Source organism: Microchirus variegatus (genome assembly GCF_963457635.1).
Source record: "Microchirus variegatus genome assembly, chromosome: 22".
Lineage (NCBI taxonomy): Eukaryota > Metazoa > Chordata > Actinopteri > Pleuronectiformes > Soleidae > Microchirus > Microchirus variegatus.
Genome location: NC_139823.1, coordinates 9,968,481 through 9,984,810, shown reverse-complemented (window position 1 = coordinate 9,984,810; position 16,330 = coordinate 9,968,481). Strand labels below are relative to the sequence as shown.

At 39.8% G+C, this 16,330-nt stretch overlaps 1 protein-coding gene across 2 annotated transcripts in view; it reads left to right on the top strand.

Moving 5' to 3' along the window:
* Positions 1–16,330, top strand: part of LOC310942874 (E3 ubiquitin-protein ligase SH3RF3-like) — an 81,811-nt gene that overhangs the window by 38,419 nt on the left and 27,062 nt on the right. For both annotated transcript variants that reach the window (XM_083908322.1, XM_083908321.1), the window contains exon 2: positions 12,704–12,979. In XM_083908322.1, the coding sequence (XP_083764448.1) occupies positions 12,704–12,979 (276 nt within the window). The remainder of the gene's footprint in view (positions 1–12,703; positions 12,980–16,330) is intronic.

Sequence of the window (16,330 nt, the reverse complement as noted above, 5' to 3'; positions counted from 1 at the left end):
TTAATTGTCCTCTTCACTTGTGTTTTTGTTTCCTCGCTGCCTCTGCTCCGCTTCCTCCTGCTTCCACACTTTGGACTCATGATCAGGTAAGACATCCATCTTTTTTTCACAACCCCACTAGCACTAAACAGCCTGCATATTTCACAGGCTCTGCCACATGTGTGCGTGTGTGTTTTTTCTTCTGTTTTTGTGTTTTACATAGCCCACTCTTTTTTTCCTCCCCAAAGCCCAGATGGAAATGAATCTTATGAATATGCATGCGCTCCCAGAGCTTCCCGCACTAAAGCCTGCTGAGTTTCTCCTTTTTCTGTCGTTACGTCTTTTCACAGTCATTCACTCCCTCAAAATTCGCTCGAGCTTGAAACAAAGCCTAAGTTGAGAGGACATTGTAGACGATATTCATCGATAATATTCAGCGTGAAGATGAAAAAACTTTGCAAGACATTGTGTAAACGTCTGTGGACAGATTAACAAGTTTAATAACTTTGTGTGTGTGTGTGTGTGTGTGTGTGTGTGAGTTAATTTGTCATGATGTTGCAGTTAATATGTGTTGTCTGTTGGCTCATAGTAGAGTTTTGTTGTTGCTGTGTATTTGTATAAGGGGACAACAATAATATGCTTCTGAATTACAGTGCACACATTGTTATTGTAAAATGAAATTTAAGGGTCAGGAAGTGACATCAACCACGGAGGCTACTGGGAGCTAACAGTAGTTGGCATTTGGAAAAGTGATCATTTGCAGGCTCTAGCAGGCACATTGCCGTCATTTATAACATGTATCCACTGTACAGACAAATCCTCTGAGGCTGGAAGTTTGTGTAGAACTCTGTGCTGCACTGTGGAACCAAGAATATAACTTTTCGTGGACTTCCGGTTTTCGGATGCTGCTTTTTACGGTTGTGTGTTTTACGGACAAAGCGGAGCTCCACGAGACAACAATTCCAGGAATTTAGCGCATTGTGGCGTCCCAGTGAGCGCGGAAGTCAACATCGCATGTTTTATCTCCTGTACTTAGACTGAGGAGGACCACAAAAACATGAGTGAGTCATCTTTTGTCACACTTTGCAGACTGATAGGGCCTCCAGAGTCCCAAATATAAGGATTTAAATGGTTAAAAAGTTGATTTTGCATAATATGGGACCTTAAACTCCAGCTGCTCTTGCACTTATTTGCTCAAGTTTCAGAACAACCATGATTTTAACATCATTATCTCTGGAGTCCCATTGTTCTCCCAGAAACAGGTGCTGCCTGGTGGGTTGGATGATGATGTCGAGGGAATTCGAAAGTAGACCAACGGGGTTGTAAAAGTCACTGAGTGCACCATTCATGCACCGTGAGTGTGGAGAAATCATCAGCAAGTATCTCAGAACTGCATTTGGCAACCAGCTGTAAATGGGACCTTGAAACAAATTTGAGCATAAAAAAATGTGGCGAGCAGAGGATTCCCCTGCATTTGAAACTGGAGAGAACTATTCTTCCTTTTGTTGTTAACTCATTATCAATCTTATATAGAGATTTTTTAAGAACTTCGCTAAGTTTTTCACTGAAAGGTTGAAACAGTGGCAGAAACAAGGCCCTAATGAGGCAGAAGAGTTTATGGCTAAGTTTTCAATTGTGCTGAGGTTAAGGTGCAGGTTTTGGCTGTCAGGCAGCCCACCTCTTAATATCAACTTATAATAAGTTCATTCTCATAAAAAAGGTCCATTTTGCATCATAAAAATACATTTATATTGTGAACTATTTATCATTCAACACTAATCACATTTTATTTTGTTTTATCAAAAAAGATGAGCACACTATCAATAGCCGGTGGGGAACTTTTGCAACATTTCACATACTTGTGACGAGTTTGGATTAGGGTTAGGGTTGGGGGTTAGGGTTAGGGTCCATTTTATTTTGTTTTATTTTATTTTATTAGTGATAGTCTGTTCCTTCATGTCATCCTGTCTCCTCCTTTTTGTCTTCCAGTTGTTTTGGTATATTTTGTTGAGACAGCCGGTCCGCCTGTCTGTTTGCGCCTGAGTTTTGTATCTTGTCACGATGCAAACGCACACAGACAGCTTGTCTGAAACATACAGTTCACGTGGATTTGGTTGGACTGACTGAGTGAGTGAGTGAGTGAGAGGAGAGCAGGGCAGCATGTGACACCTCAGCTAAGTCAGAGTGAAGAAGGGACACGAGGAAGAGCGAGGGAGTGATGGGGAGGTGAAGACAGGTTTGAGATGAATTAACTCCTGGTAGCTGCAGGTTAGACATCGGCATGAGTTTGTGTGTGTGTGTGTGTGTGTGTGTGTGTGTGTGTGTGTGTGTGTGTGTGTGTGCGCGCAAGTCTAAGTTTATACACAGTGAATGGTGTTGTGTTTCTCGTCTTCCTACTTCTCAGAAACTGCCTGTTTGTGTGTGTGTGTGTGTGTGTGTGTGTGTGTGTGTGTGTGTGTGTGTGTGTGTGTGTGTGTGTGTGTGTGTGTGTGTGTGTGTGTGTGTGTGTGTGTGTGGCCACTTAACCTGAGGTGTGCATTGTATCATGAATTATAGATGGAAAGTGAATCAATAGTGTACTGAATCAATCCCAGACTGTGTGTGTCTGTATGTGTGTGTGTGTGTGCGCGCTGATGTTTGCATGACTGAGGTTTTCTTGTCAGCATAATTTATTGTTTCACAATATTTAATATTGTTCCTAATAAATATAACTACGTCAATGTGTTGTATTAAGTGTGTTTCGGCGTGGACGCGGTTCTACATTTCATTCCATTCAAAGTATTTTTAGTGGACTTATTTTAGTTTTTCCTCCCTAACATAAATGCAATACCTCTCTGTCTTTGCATGACTGTGTGTGTGTGTGTGTGTGTTTGTGTTGTACTCGACTGTCTGCTCCAATAAAACAGCACAGCAAGACAGAATGCTGCTTTCACAGCAGAGAGGAAAAAGACCTCTGCAGATTTACTATGCTATTACCTCACACACACACACACATACACAGACTCTCTCGCTCTCCTTCTGCACACACACACACACACACACACACACTGGAGGGGAGAAAAAAAAAAGTTGTAATGGCCCAGTGCCCCTCGAAGGACAAGTGAGCAAGAGGAGAGTGAGCAGAGTAATCACAGTTAAATAGAGAGTGTGGCCGTGTCTGTAGGGAGGGGAATAGATGAACTACGGGGGTCTCAGAATGGTTCGGTGCTGGAGAAATGGATGAGGATATGAGCAGAGTGGAACATCCTGTACCATCTACCATCTATCACACACACACACACACAGTTTTGTGCAGCTATCTTTCTTATTCCACTGCATTGACTTCCTTTCATTTGAACACCCTAAACAAAGCATTATCCCTGACCTTAGCCTCGCCACAAATCAAATCTTGGCCCTAAACTTGAGCAGTTAGTCAGAAATTAAATTCTGCCTCATTACGGCAAGGTTTGAGGACGACTGGTCCTGACAAGGTCAGTGTTTCTGTATTCCAGAAAAGGTCCACACACACACACACACACACACAAAGTACACACACACAGGCTTGGGAATGTTAGCGTGGTTGAGCAATAGAGTTGACGGATGAGTGGATGCAGGCTACAGAATGTGTCGCGGTTCTCTAAATGAGACCATTTAGACCGTTTGATTCTGGATTTCCTTCAAAGTTCACTTAACCTAAAGCTCTTCCCAGAACGTGAATGTTTTTTCCCTGAACTGAAACCTCAAAAATGTACCATCCGCTTCAAGGACAGTAACATTACTCATGTTGAAATTAAAAATGCATATTTGTGTACTTGGAGAAACGGTTGACCAAAAATATTCAACCCTACTGCAAAGATACAGGTGTGCAGTTATAATATGTGGGTGTGTTGTTGTTGTCGTTTGTTCCAGCTTTGTGCAAGTGTTAAAAAACTGTTTGCATATATTATGTGTGGCTTAATTTAAAAACACTGTGTAGGCACTAAAAGCCATGGAGATTTGTATGCGTCTCCAGTAACATACTGCGCTCACTTTCAGTACAGTTGTACAACACAGAGCCAGCAGATTATATTGTTGCCTTGTCCCGTTCTGCGTGTCAGAACAGTAAAACTGATATTTTTTGCTTGCGTTTTTATTTCAGTAGCTTTGTTTCACGGCGCTCACGGAAACATCAAGCACGACACACAAAAAGCCTGAGTGCAGACATTTCTGAATGTAAGCTATTGAATATCAACGTTTCATATGTTATTGGCAGCAAATGAGGATGCCATATGTGCGTTCTTGCCAGTCTGAACATCCCAGATTTGAATAAACTCTCCACTGAGAACCAGTCGGAACCGCCACTATTTTTGCCACTAAGTATTTTTAGACTTTTTCTTGTCCAATACTAGTTTCTTAAACTCTGTTGTTTTTACAAACTACCAAGCTTTTAAACTAACCAGCCATTAAGAAAATAATATATTTATATACATCAAACAAAGTAAGTCAAAAATTATTATTTTTATTATTCCGAAAATAATGCTTTTAATGTTGTAAAAATCAAACAAATGTTGTGTTTGACTTCCTGTCCTGCTTGTCATCGGGCAAAAATAAAATACAGACATTCAGTGGAATCCCTGGTTTAAATATGCAGTGTTAGTGAAGATAATACAAAATTTCTATTTTGTCCCAAATAATCTTGATTATCATTATTTTTTTCCGTAATGAAGCAGCAATCATTTTGGCTCATCCCTGTGAAGACATTGGAGTGTGATTTCTCTGGTCTCAGGAACACTATTCTCAGTTTGGTGATCTCCATATTTTAAGTATGAGATTCCCTCTCAAAAAGCATCCACTCCAAAATGAATGAAGCCCAGCAGCTGTAGGAAATTAGACAAGAATAACAACTAGCAAGAATATTTGAGTTAAGAATAAAAACGAGCAAAGTTAAACTGGATTTTTACCCCCTTAACGGCAAAAACATCTGCTTTACAATACGACTTAAGTGCTGATGCAAACATCTAACACATTTTTACAAAGACAGAACTAATCTTCTTCTTTTCAGCTTTGCTCCACTTTTTGGATCATTGCCATTTTGAATGTGGACCTCAAAGACGATCTTTGCCACAGTTATACAGTTCTGCAACAACGCTACATCCGATACTAAACAAGTTTGTCTCAGGCGACATGTACAGTAGGAAATCCGCTCTGAAGTGTGTAATTTAGTTCATGCTTCATGCTCAGCTGATGCCTTGTTTAACTGGTTCACTGCAGCAGCAGCAGCAGCTTCTTCTTCCCTCCTTCCCTCTGAATAACACCAGCAATGAGACAGTAAGACAGTAAGTCAAGGGCAAGGAGATCTTGTGACTGCTGATTTCCCACCAGCCGAGACTACATGGCAGGTTTCAAATACACAACACCATGCGTCTTGGTGTCAGTTTTGACATCCACCCACCTCATCCTGATCTCCAGAATACCCGTGCTCGCTATCACTCTTCTTTTCTTGACGGAGATGAATACAGTGACAAAACATGGTCCCAAAAAAGCCGCAATAAAACAAAAATATAAGAAAATGAACTGGCATTAGTGGTTACTGCATGCTGCCGGTCAACAGATTTTCTTTTATTGGTCGCCCCAGACCTTTGACCAACAAACGATAAAGTCTCAATCACCATCGATATAGCTTCATCCTCAGCAACAGCCACCTCCATTTCACACTCCATAACGTCTCTCCTTTTGGATTTAGTGTTTCCATTCTCCCTCCCAATTAATGAATAAATGCACACACACATATTAATGTGCATATCAATGTTCACCAGACCCTATGTTTACTGCTATTGTAGTTTATATTGTACAAATGACTTCATAAATCGACTTCAGCTTATGGACATTTCTTCACCCAATTAAAATCTGCACGTAAATGTAATCTGTTGGAGAAGCTGGAGTGAGTGATGTAATGCAATCAAAGTTTTTAAAAAATGTGGTTTATTTAAGCTTTTTTGGGTCTTAATGTCCATAAAAGACGCGTCATGTCCCTCATAATTTAATCATTCACTTCACACTTTCAAGTTGAACGTAACCCAGCACAAAGTTCATGTTGTGCGAAAGCTAATCAGCTTTAAGATCGTAAAAAATGATTATAATTTAAGTCACTGTTATGAGAGCCATTGGCTTTGTAAGGTATTGTTCCAGCACACAAAAGTGCTTCTAATTGACTCTCTCATACGCGGAGCTGAGAGTGGCTGTTAATTATTGATTTAATAAGCGCAGCTCGAGTGTGTCGCATTCAGACTTAAACCGCACTGTAAGGATGTGTGTGTGTGTGTGTGTGTTTGGGTACTGCGCGTACGTTCATTATATGCTGTGTGATCTCCAAAGACAGGTTGAGTTCCACCAGTATATGCACATACGTACGTACGTGTATGTGCGTTTACTCATTCCCAAGCATCTACATCTATGTGCTTGAACCGACAATAACGCAGACAGCTCAGTTTCTCTTCACACACACACACATAAAGAACGTGAGAAATATTTTTAATGTGCTGGTGTTTTTTGAAGTTCTCTGGAAGAATCAGTGTGACAGATGCCACTGTATTAATTATCGCTCAAGATGAGAGAATACTGTCATTACGTCTGATATGACGATAGAATTACTTGGTAATTAATGGTTGTGCCAGGGAAGTGTGTCAGCTTCCTGTGAGAGTACAGATGTAAGAATTAATTTATAGTTTCAGTAGAGTGCTGGGTTTAGGGTTTGTTGACACTTGAATGGGGAATTTTCTCAAGGCATCAGGCAGGTGGAGCCTAACGTTTCTGATCACGTTACTAAGTAGCTGTAGGTAAGGGCACCTTTGCATTTATTTGGATCGCCTTCTCTCGTTAGATATATTACCACCACCCACTCACCTAAAGTGTACTCATGTTAGTCTCGTGAGATTTTAATTGAACAATAAATTCCTCCATGAAAAAGTGCACACCAAGCATCTAATTGAATAGTGAAATATGGGTCAGCCATTGTGCGCCGTCTCATAGAGGCTTTGTTGGAAGAGCAGTCGGTCCCATGGTGGTCAAGTCACCTCCCTAAGAGATTTTAAACAGATGGGACTCTTGGTCCTGGCTGATAGAGGTACCATGTTTTTGTCTATGAATGCCCCTAAGGGCAGGACACACACAACCAAATACTCATCCATCTGGTGCAGTAATTAGTGTTTGTAATGCACACAAGGTGAGTGCACTGTCCTGGTTATTGTCATTCGCAACTTCTCAGATAAGGACAACAAAAGAAGTCATTAAAACATGGATTAAAAAAAGAAAAGAAAAAAGAGGTTGCTTCAATGGCGATTTTGTAATGAAACTATTATTATTAGGGTCTGAGCATGAAGTGCAAGGAACCTATTGTTTTTCTTCAGATTATTATTATCATTCTGTGGGTTTGCGGTCATTTTTGAAGGGGTTAAGATGCATCAAAGCTCTGGAAACTTTGCATGGAGGTCCGGTGTGACGTAGCATAGTGCGTTGGCATTATGGCTCAATAGCGCCCCCAATTGAAAGTCTTCACTTTTGCTTTTACTTTTGAGTTTGTTGCCCTCGCTCTAAAGTGCCTCCCTGAATCTTTGACCAAACAGGAAGTTGGCCACGTTGTGTTTGGCTTCCATCTTGGTGATTTGCAGCGCTTTGTAAACGGACAAACTCGTCTGAGCACGTTTATCGTACCAATATAAAAACCGGTCGATTTGTACAACACAAAGAGGTTAAAGATGAAAAGTTATCAGAAGGCTTTGCATATTAAATAGGCCATGCCATGGCAACTATCAGAATGTTAGGGAATTTTGATCATTCGCCACGAAACAACGAAGTGGCCTGTAACTTCGAACAATCGGTTGGAATCCTCATACGTGTTATCACTCCCCGAGTTATGCGGTTGGGACGCAAGTACAACGAACAGTCCTAATTCTATCCATATTAAGACATTTCTAAAATTGTTTATTGGTTGTGTTTTTAGAAATCCGTAAATATACATGTTATTAATAATAAATAATTAGAATAAACATGTTACACAACTGTTGTATGAAAGTGGAGGCACAACATATAGCACATATTGTATACAGTAGCCTTCGGGTATCTTTTGTCATCAGTATATATTCATGTTGGTGCTACAGTATTTTCACTTGAGCAATAAAGGGAGAGTTGCAGAAATGTTGCCCCCACCTGGAAAATCCTCAGTGAGTTTTACATTGAGCAAGGGTCCTTTTCAAATACACTGCCAACAAGTAAACTCGCCAGAACATTTATGGAGTAAAGTGCACATGTAAAAGGGCTTTTATAGTGTTGTAAAGAAGCTAACCAAGGTGCTAATACTGCCACACTCAATCACGAATCTCAGCAGAAAAAAAAGGACGTTGGGAGAAAGGAAAAAGGAAAAGAAAACGACTCTCCTTATCAAATTATGAGTTCACCACTTAACAAATGTCTCACAAATGTCTAGTCGTGTCTCTTTTTATAGTTGAAGAGCCAACAGCCTGCTTAAGTAGCAGCGTAGCACTGTTCCTTTATGCTTCTTGGCCTCATCTGTGTAGTGACCCTTTAGAACGGCACTACAAGAACTAAGAGTTGCAGTTTCAAGGCATTTAATGATTCCTGTTGGCTCCGGTATAGACTATATATATATGCACATTAATTATTTATCCACAGTAGAAACAAAAAAGCCAGTCCAAGACAAAAAATAGTCCATTGTTAAGATGTATACAGGTGGAGGGTCATTTCTATTTTTCTTCACACAGCGTAACCTGCATGCCCCTGTAGGTCCCGAAAGGAATTAGACAGCAGCCTAGCCCGAAAATTTTGATGATGCCCTCAGCAGAGAGAGCACCTCAACCTCCTTTCTACCAGCTTTGAACAGCATAACTGTGCTGATTCTTGGCCCTCCAGCAGCCTCTAGGAGCTTACCTTTTTCTTTTGGGGATTCCAGCTGCTCCACTTGAGCTGCTGCTGCTGGCCTCATTCAGGACCTCAGCCGTGCAATATAGAGGTAATTGAGGTTTCTATTCATCTGCAAAAACATTTTACATGGTTATGTTGAACTGGAACATTAAGAAAAATAACCCATTCAAGTTCAAAACATACAGCCTAGAAGTGCAACTGACTGTCTAATGTAATTACCACATCGTAATTACCACATTGTGAGCGCAGCTTTGCTTTAGTTCCACTTCAAATGCCCTGACAAACACTGCACCAAAGCATTGTGATGTGTATTTCAGGGTTCTACACCATATGGCAAAGGAAAGAACAAATTTGTGGACTCACTTATGTGGTAGCTTCGTCCAAATGAGGCAGTAAAGAAGGCATCACAGATGAGAAGCGTAATGATAGCATGCCTTATAGTAACAGTAATGATAAAGTTATTATCGTCATCATAAATGTTAAGTGGTCAAGTTGTGAATCTGCTAGGGTTGCCATCCATGCCGTAGAAAATAAGGATTTGTGCTGTATTTGAAAGATTAAAGATGTGTTGGATAGATAGATAGATAGATAGATAGATAGATAGATAGATAGATAGATAGATAGATAGATAGATAGATAGATAGATAGATAGATAGATAGATAGATAGATAGATAGATAGATACGTAACACACTTTGACTCTTATTTTTGACTTTCAAGTCAGTGTAAAAACCCTGATTAATCTGAAAAATTATAAATTAGTTTACTGAAAATGGGGACTTTTGTTGTTTTTTTTACTCACTGTGTGTCCTGTGTATCGTAGCGAGCTGGAAAAGTAAAATGGTGACAAGAGAATATTGCTCACGTGAAAAGGAGATTGCAAAAATATAATAACATTATTATATCGTATATATATAAACTCATATTTTGTTGATAGAAAGTTACATAGAAATAGTATTGTAGAAAATAGTGAAACTGTATCTTTCACTCAACTGTGAAAGTGTGTAAAGTTCAATATGTAAACAGCATAACTGTCCTTATTTTCTTATCAGGAAATTGGCAGCCATAGCTAGAACCAACCTCAGAAGTTACAATTTGATTTATAATTATAGTAAAAAAAAAGAAGTTGAAAGCAGAATTTGAACTATGTTTTATTTATTTGTTTGTGTGTGCATATATTGTGTGTACATTTGTGTGTTTCCGCGTATTGCATCACTTTTTGATTTTAGTACAGTCAGACAGCCAAGCCTTGGGCTCCTTCATGAAATGTTCTATCTTGAAAAACTCTCTGTGTGTGTGTGTGTGTGTGTGTGTGTGTGTGTGTGTGTGTGTGTGTGTGTGTGTGTGTGTGTGTGTGTGTGTGTGTGTGTGTGTGTGTGTGTGTGTGTGTGTGTGTGTGTGTGTGTGTGTGTGTGTGTGTGCTGGCGTAAAGTCATTCTCTTAGACATTAAATGTAAAAAAAAAAACATGGAGAAAGAAAGGGAAAGAACATTTTTCTTTCCCTCTCTTTCTCCATGTTTGTTTACCTCAATTTTTTCCGCGATAAAACATTTTAATCCCATTCTCTTTCAAGATAATGTCCAGTGTCGTCAGCATGCGGTGCAGTGTTTGAGTGTGGTTGGGGAATGTGAATATACATGGTAGTTGGGCTGTGAGGGCAATCGCAGTGTCCTCTGCTGGTTAAAACAATTTGTATTAGTTTACCCAATGGGGCCATATGAAGAAATTATGTTTTGACATCCAGTGGAGTTTAACTTCACCTTAACTGGTGACCTCTCATCTTAATATTGCAATGTCTGACAAAGATTTAGCTCAATGGTGTCCTCAAGACAACAAAAAAAGGTTTCCACATGTGCAAACATTTCCACAATCACAACACAGTCTGTCTTCTGGGGGTGAGATTTCGGTCTGAAACATTGCGGCTGACGAGAGCTTCAGTGAGGAGAGATTTATATTGGCTTGTTTGCAGCAAATAGGAGGTTTTTGACCATAAAAACAAGTTAATGTATGTCAGTAGACCTCCATAACTCACATATATGTGCGATAGGACCATTCCATGGGAGATTTAAATATTGAGATTTTAGACATTTCCCTGTTAATTGTATCTCAGCTTGCTTGGAACCTTGCCGGAGCAGGTACTATCGCTAGCAGAAACGCAAAATAACCGTGCCATGCCAAGGCAAGTTGAGTCAAGCCAATGGAAATACACCATTGGAATCACTGAACATAAGTAGGGATGGGAATTGGTATCGGTCAGTATCGGTATTGGTGCGAAAATCACTAGATCCTGCATATCGCATGCTTCATTATGCACAGACTATAAAATAGCATTTTAACTGAGTCATGTTTGGGCTGTTTATTTCTTCTTTATGGCAGAACATTTTGTTACACAGTTGGAATATAATTGTTTTTGAAATGACTCATCCCAAATGTGTTTCAGCTTCATAGTTCATAAATAGTCTAAATGACTAATATCATGTATGGGTAGCTCATCCTGTCCCGAAGCATAAGCATGGACTAAATTCAATGTGACATTTGTCACTTTGTACATAAACATGTAATAAGTCAGTTTGGCGCGGTTAAATGGGTCGGTGTGTTTTTGCCAATAACTTATATGATGTGTGAGACAACACAGACCGGACTTTGATGAAACTCCAGGGAGTCATGCATTACACCGCTCTGGCATTTTCAAAATTACAGTGTTTAGCCCAAGGTGGTAGCAGCAATTACCTGGCAAACATTTTAATAATCAGTCATATCTCACATACTGCTGTGGGGAATAAAATGAAAGTTGGAACACGAATCCAACTATCCATACTCTATGAAATGTGTCTCCAGGGCAACATATTGGATTTTCCACTGTTTTGAGTTCCTCCAGTTTGCCTCCTGGGCTTCCCCCCTCCTCCCACCTCCCAATTAATTTACCGATCGCTGCAGGAGTCGCTGCTTATAAAAATGAAAAGAGTGGAGAGCAACACAAAACAATAGAAGTGGTATGTGTTTTTACTGTCACACAACAAACTTGGAACTCTCTTCTCTTTCTTGGCACTTCCCAGCCTCCTTAACAGGAGGGGAATAATGAAAGAGTAGTTCCTGAGTAAACTCAGGAAATGCTAAAGCCCAAAGTTTGCAAGGTGTAGTTATCTGTCATCATTTCCACACAGTGACACTAATGCTTTACAGCAAAGCTTTTATTACTCTGTAGAGGTTCAAGATGAAGTTAAAGCTTTGCTATTCAACTGCCTACCTTCCTTTCATTTTATGGTAATCACTATGAGGCAGCGGCACAGAGCACAGACGACTGCTCTGCCCACAGATAACAAGTTAAAACCTTGCAGCCAAATGCAAGTAGTTTTAAACGGCAGCATGTAAACGCTCTACTCTGGGGGTTCCTGATCTGTTACTTGTTAAACACTAATCACAAAGGTTATGGCTTTGATGTGATGACTGTTTCAGGGACTCCAAGTGCTGCAAAAAACTTAAAACCATGTATTTCAAATAATAGTAGTACAACAAAACATAAAAAAAAGAATTTCAATAATATCCCTTAGGGCTCCTGAAACAAAGGGTTTAAGCAGACAAAGCTGGACTCACCAGTGATGCCTCTTATTGCCAACCAGATCATAAAGACTTCAATGTTACTGTGACTTCAGGTCACCACCACATAGAATAGGTTGACTCAGCACTATGGAATGAAATGTTCCTCTCCAGCACCCCGAACATATGGATGTGTTTATCACTTCAGTTTGATGTCTGTTCAAAAGCACAAATTAAAAAATACTTCTGCTCTTATACAATAAGTGGTTTTTATGTGTTTTTATTTTTTTCAGAACATCCCAGCGCTGCCTTGCGGTAAAGCCCTTTACTCTTACGAGGGGAAAGAACCGGGCGATCTCCAGTTCTCCAAGGGCGACATCATCATCTTGCGACGCAAGGTCGACGACAACTGGTACCACGGCGAGCTCAACGGTTGCCATGGATTCTTGCCCGCCAGTTACATCCAGTTGCTGCGTCCCCTGAGCCAGACCCCACCCCAAGGCAAAGCACTGTACGACTTTGAGGTCAAAGACAAAGACCAGGACAAAGACTGTCTCGCCTTCAGCAAGGTAACACACACTCTCCTGATGATGCTATTTTTCACAACAGACACAAAATAAACACTCATATATTCGGACTGACTCTTAAAACCGGATTTGATTTAAAGGACTCATATTATACCCTATTTCTCCAAGTTAAACTAGTGTGACATGCTTTCAAAATACCATAAGAATGACACACCACAGCAGTTCAATCACCACAGGAAATGACAGGAAATGACGTAATCAGCCAAAGAGGCTACTGGGAGCTAACAGCAGTTAGCATTTGAAAAAGTGATCATTTGCAGGCTCTAGCAGGCACCTTGCTGTCATATATAACATGTATCCACTGGACAGATACATCCTCTGAGGCTGGAAGTTTGTGTAGAACTCTGTGCTGCACTGTGGAGCCAAGAGTAGAACTTTTCGCGGACTTCCGGTTTATGGATGGCGTTGACCTCGCCAGCACTCTCGCGTGTTTTACGAAACACGTCTTGTGACGTCCCAAGGAGCGCGGAAGTCAACATTGTGTATTTTATCTCCTGTACTTAGACTGAGGAGGACCACAAAAACATGAGTGAGTCATCTTTTTTCACACTTTGCCGACTGATAGGACCTTCAGAGTCCCAAATATAAGGATTTAAATAATTAAAAAGCTGATTTTGCATAATATGGGTACCTTTAAGAATGTAAACTTGTGCAATTTAAAACAGGGGGTAAAAGCGTGTACTCTGTGTGGTAATCTCCCTCAGGAACTGAAGTATTTTTTGTAAATAAAATAATAAGTTGGCCTTCACTTCTAAGGCAGTTAGAGTTCAAGGCTGGAACAACTGAAACCTCTTCGCTCTCCCGGCTAAAAAACAAATCAGTTCAATTTAGATATGATGATATGATATGTGTTTTTGACGAGTAATGATAGTAATGAACTTTACCACACAGTCCTGTTATTTCGGAGAGGAAGTGTCTTTTTTGAGACGTATACAGTCTGGCTACTGTCTAGTTTCAGTTCGTGTATTGTGTTCTTGTAATCGTGTGTCATTTGGTGTTAAGTTTAGAGCTGCTGCGAACGGCTGCATTGTTATTATCTTGAGTCATTGTCACTTTCATCCATAGAAATGTTGAAAAATGGAAGTCGGAGTTTCTCAAACCTCAAAATGACGTGTTTGTCTTAGTCCACAAAGACAAACCATCTTTGTTACATTGTGCAAAGAAACCAGAAAACATTCACATTTAACGCACACGTTTTAATTATTAAAAAAAAAAAAACCTCCAAGATGAATTCATTATTAAAATAGCTCTTTAATAATTTAATAAATGCTTCTGACATTAGAGTTATTTGTCGGGTGGAGACAGAAACTCAGCAGCTGCTGACCGTAAAATGACCTAATCGCAACCAGCGCACATGAGGATTTGGCTCAAGTTGTTTTGAAAGCTGACACAAACACTTTTTTTTGGGAAGCCGAAAAGCTCCTGGCAAGTGATTTTTTTGAACTCATATTGAAACGTTTAGGCCAAGACGTTTCTCAAAATTGAAAGCAAGCTGTGTTATGATAACTAGAAAAGTCTTTAAAGGTGTATTTACGCCGCCGTTAAACTCACAGAGAACTACTCAAGTGAAATGACTAATATAAGCGTCCACTCTTGTGGAACATCAGGGAAAATAAATCCTTACCAAATATTAGTGTAATTTCTGGAACTATAACGTTGTCTGTGTTCAGTCGACTAATGTCAGGTCATGTCTAATACTGTACGTCGTGATCACAGTGCTTCTTTATCGTAGGAGGAGGAAAATGAAAAGCGTATATTGGAGATTGCAGGAGAGAAAAAAAACGTTCTTATGCTCTCTCTGATTTAGGCTGCGTGTTAATTAGCCACGGATTATGCTGCTGCCAGTTCTTATGTCTCTGTTTAAATCTGTTAAGGTCAACTGCTTTTGGGATTATAAGTAATCATCCCACAGTTCCAACTAACTTCCTCTGGATCTAATCTCTTCTTGTTTTTAAGAATGTAATTATCAGTCAGGTGTTCAAGGGGATTTTGTTTCAGGGTGAGTCCAAAAATGTTGATCCATGACAGTCTTTAGCTTGTACACGAGGAGAATGATATGTGTCATTAAATTACACTTCAGATGAGAAGGCAGATGCAGAGATGAGAGAGGACAGCCGTGGTTCAGGTTGTCATTTGTATTCCTGTAATGTTCTGTTCCTCAGACCTTATCATTTTGTTCCCGCTGTTCCATTTGTGTTAAAACTGAACTGAACTTAACACGGCGTTTCTGCATGAAGTGCTTTTGGAGGAGGATTATGAAATGACATCGTACACTGTTACTCTTCGCCGTACTCGTGCTTTCACTCTGATCACTGGAGTGCAACGCATAAAAGAAAAATATTCCTCGTCACAAATACGCCGTCGACTACATCTGGAAATAACAGATAATAAGATAATCAGAAGAAGAAGATGGCACATTGTTTTGTGTTTCGCTGCTAAATTAATCATCAGGTTAATGATTGAATTGCACATGAATCCGTACTCGCAAATGAACCCTGTGGTGTGTTGTGCGCGTGTTGTCATGCAGAACCAGTGTGTGTGTGCCGTTGTTTTCTCAGTGTGAGAGGTAATAGCTTAGTACGACTAATGCATAGACATTTTATTATTATCATCATCCTAATGGCCTTACCGCGACCCTGATATACATGTGAGGAGAGGAGCAGCAGAGGGAATATTGCAGTCGTGATGAAGTCTAGTGGACATATGAATGGACGTATGAAGTTGCATTTTTTTTCCCATTAATTTCAGTATTTCCTCATCAGTCTACACCACCTCAAATTCACAAAGGTGAAAACATGTTTTTACCCTTAGAACAGAGAAGAATTCACACAGCTTTTTTCCATTTCTATGTTAAAACGTATATGCAGAGGCTATAAGGATAGCAATATAGAGTGTCTTCTATTTCAGCACAACCTGTTGAAATTACATATTTATTTCATTTTCACCAACTAGTACTCAAACTTTTTTTATTTTTTCTCTTTTTCAAATTTGAATCCTGAATTTGTGAAATTTGGAAATAAGTTCGCTTGGCTTGAACAAAAATAAAAACAATTGTACAATGAATCATAACCCGTACGAAGACAATAAACACATTTTGTAACGCCTGAAGATGTGATCTATTAACACAAGGTGGTGTTTTATTCCCTCGGCAATTGTCCAGTGACCAGTGCCGCGTGAGCGCAAACACTCTTAGAAATAAAAGTGCTAAGTAGAACCATATAAGGTTCTTCGGCTTGTCCTCATAGGAGAACACTTTTTGGTTCCTCTGGATCAAAATGGTTCTTACTGGAACCATTAGTGTTACCGATAACCCTTGAAAAACAAATGGTTCCA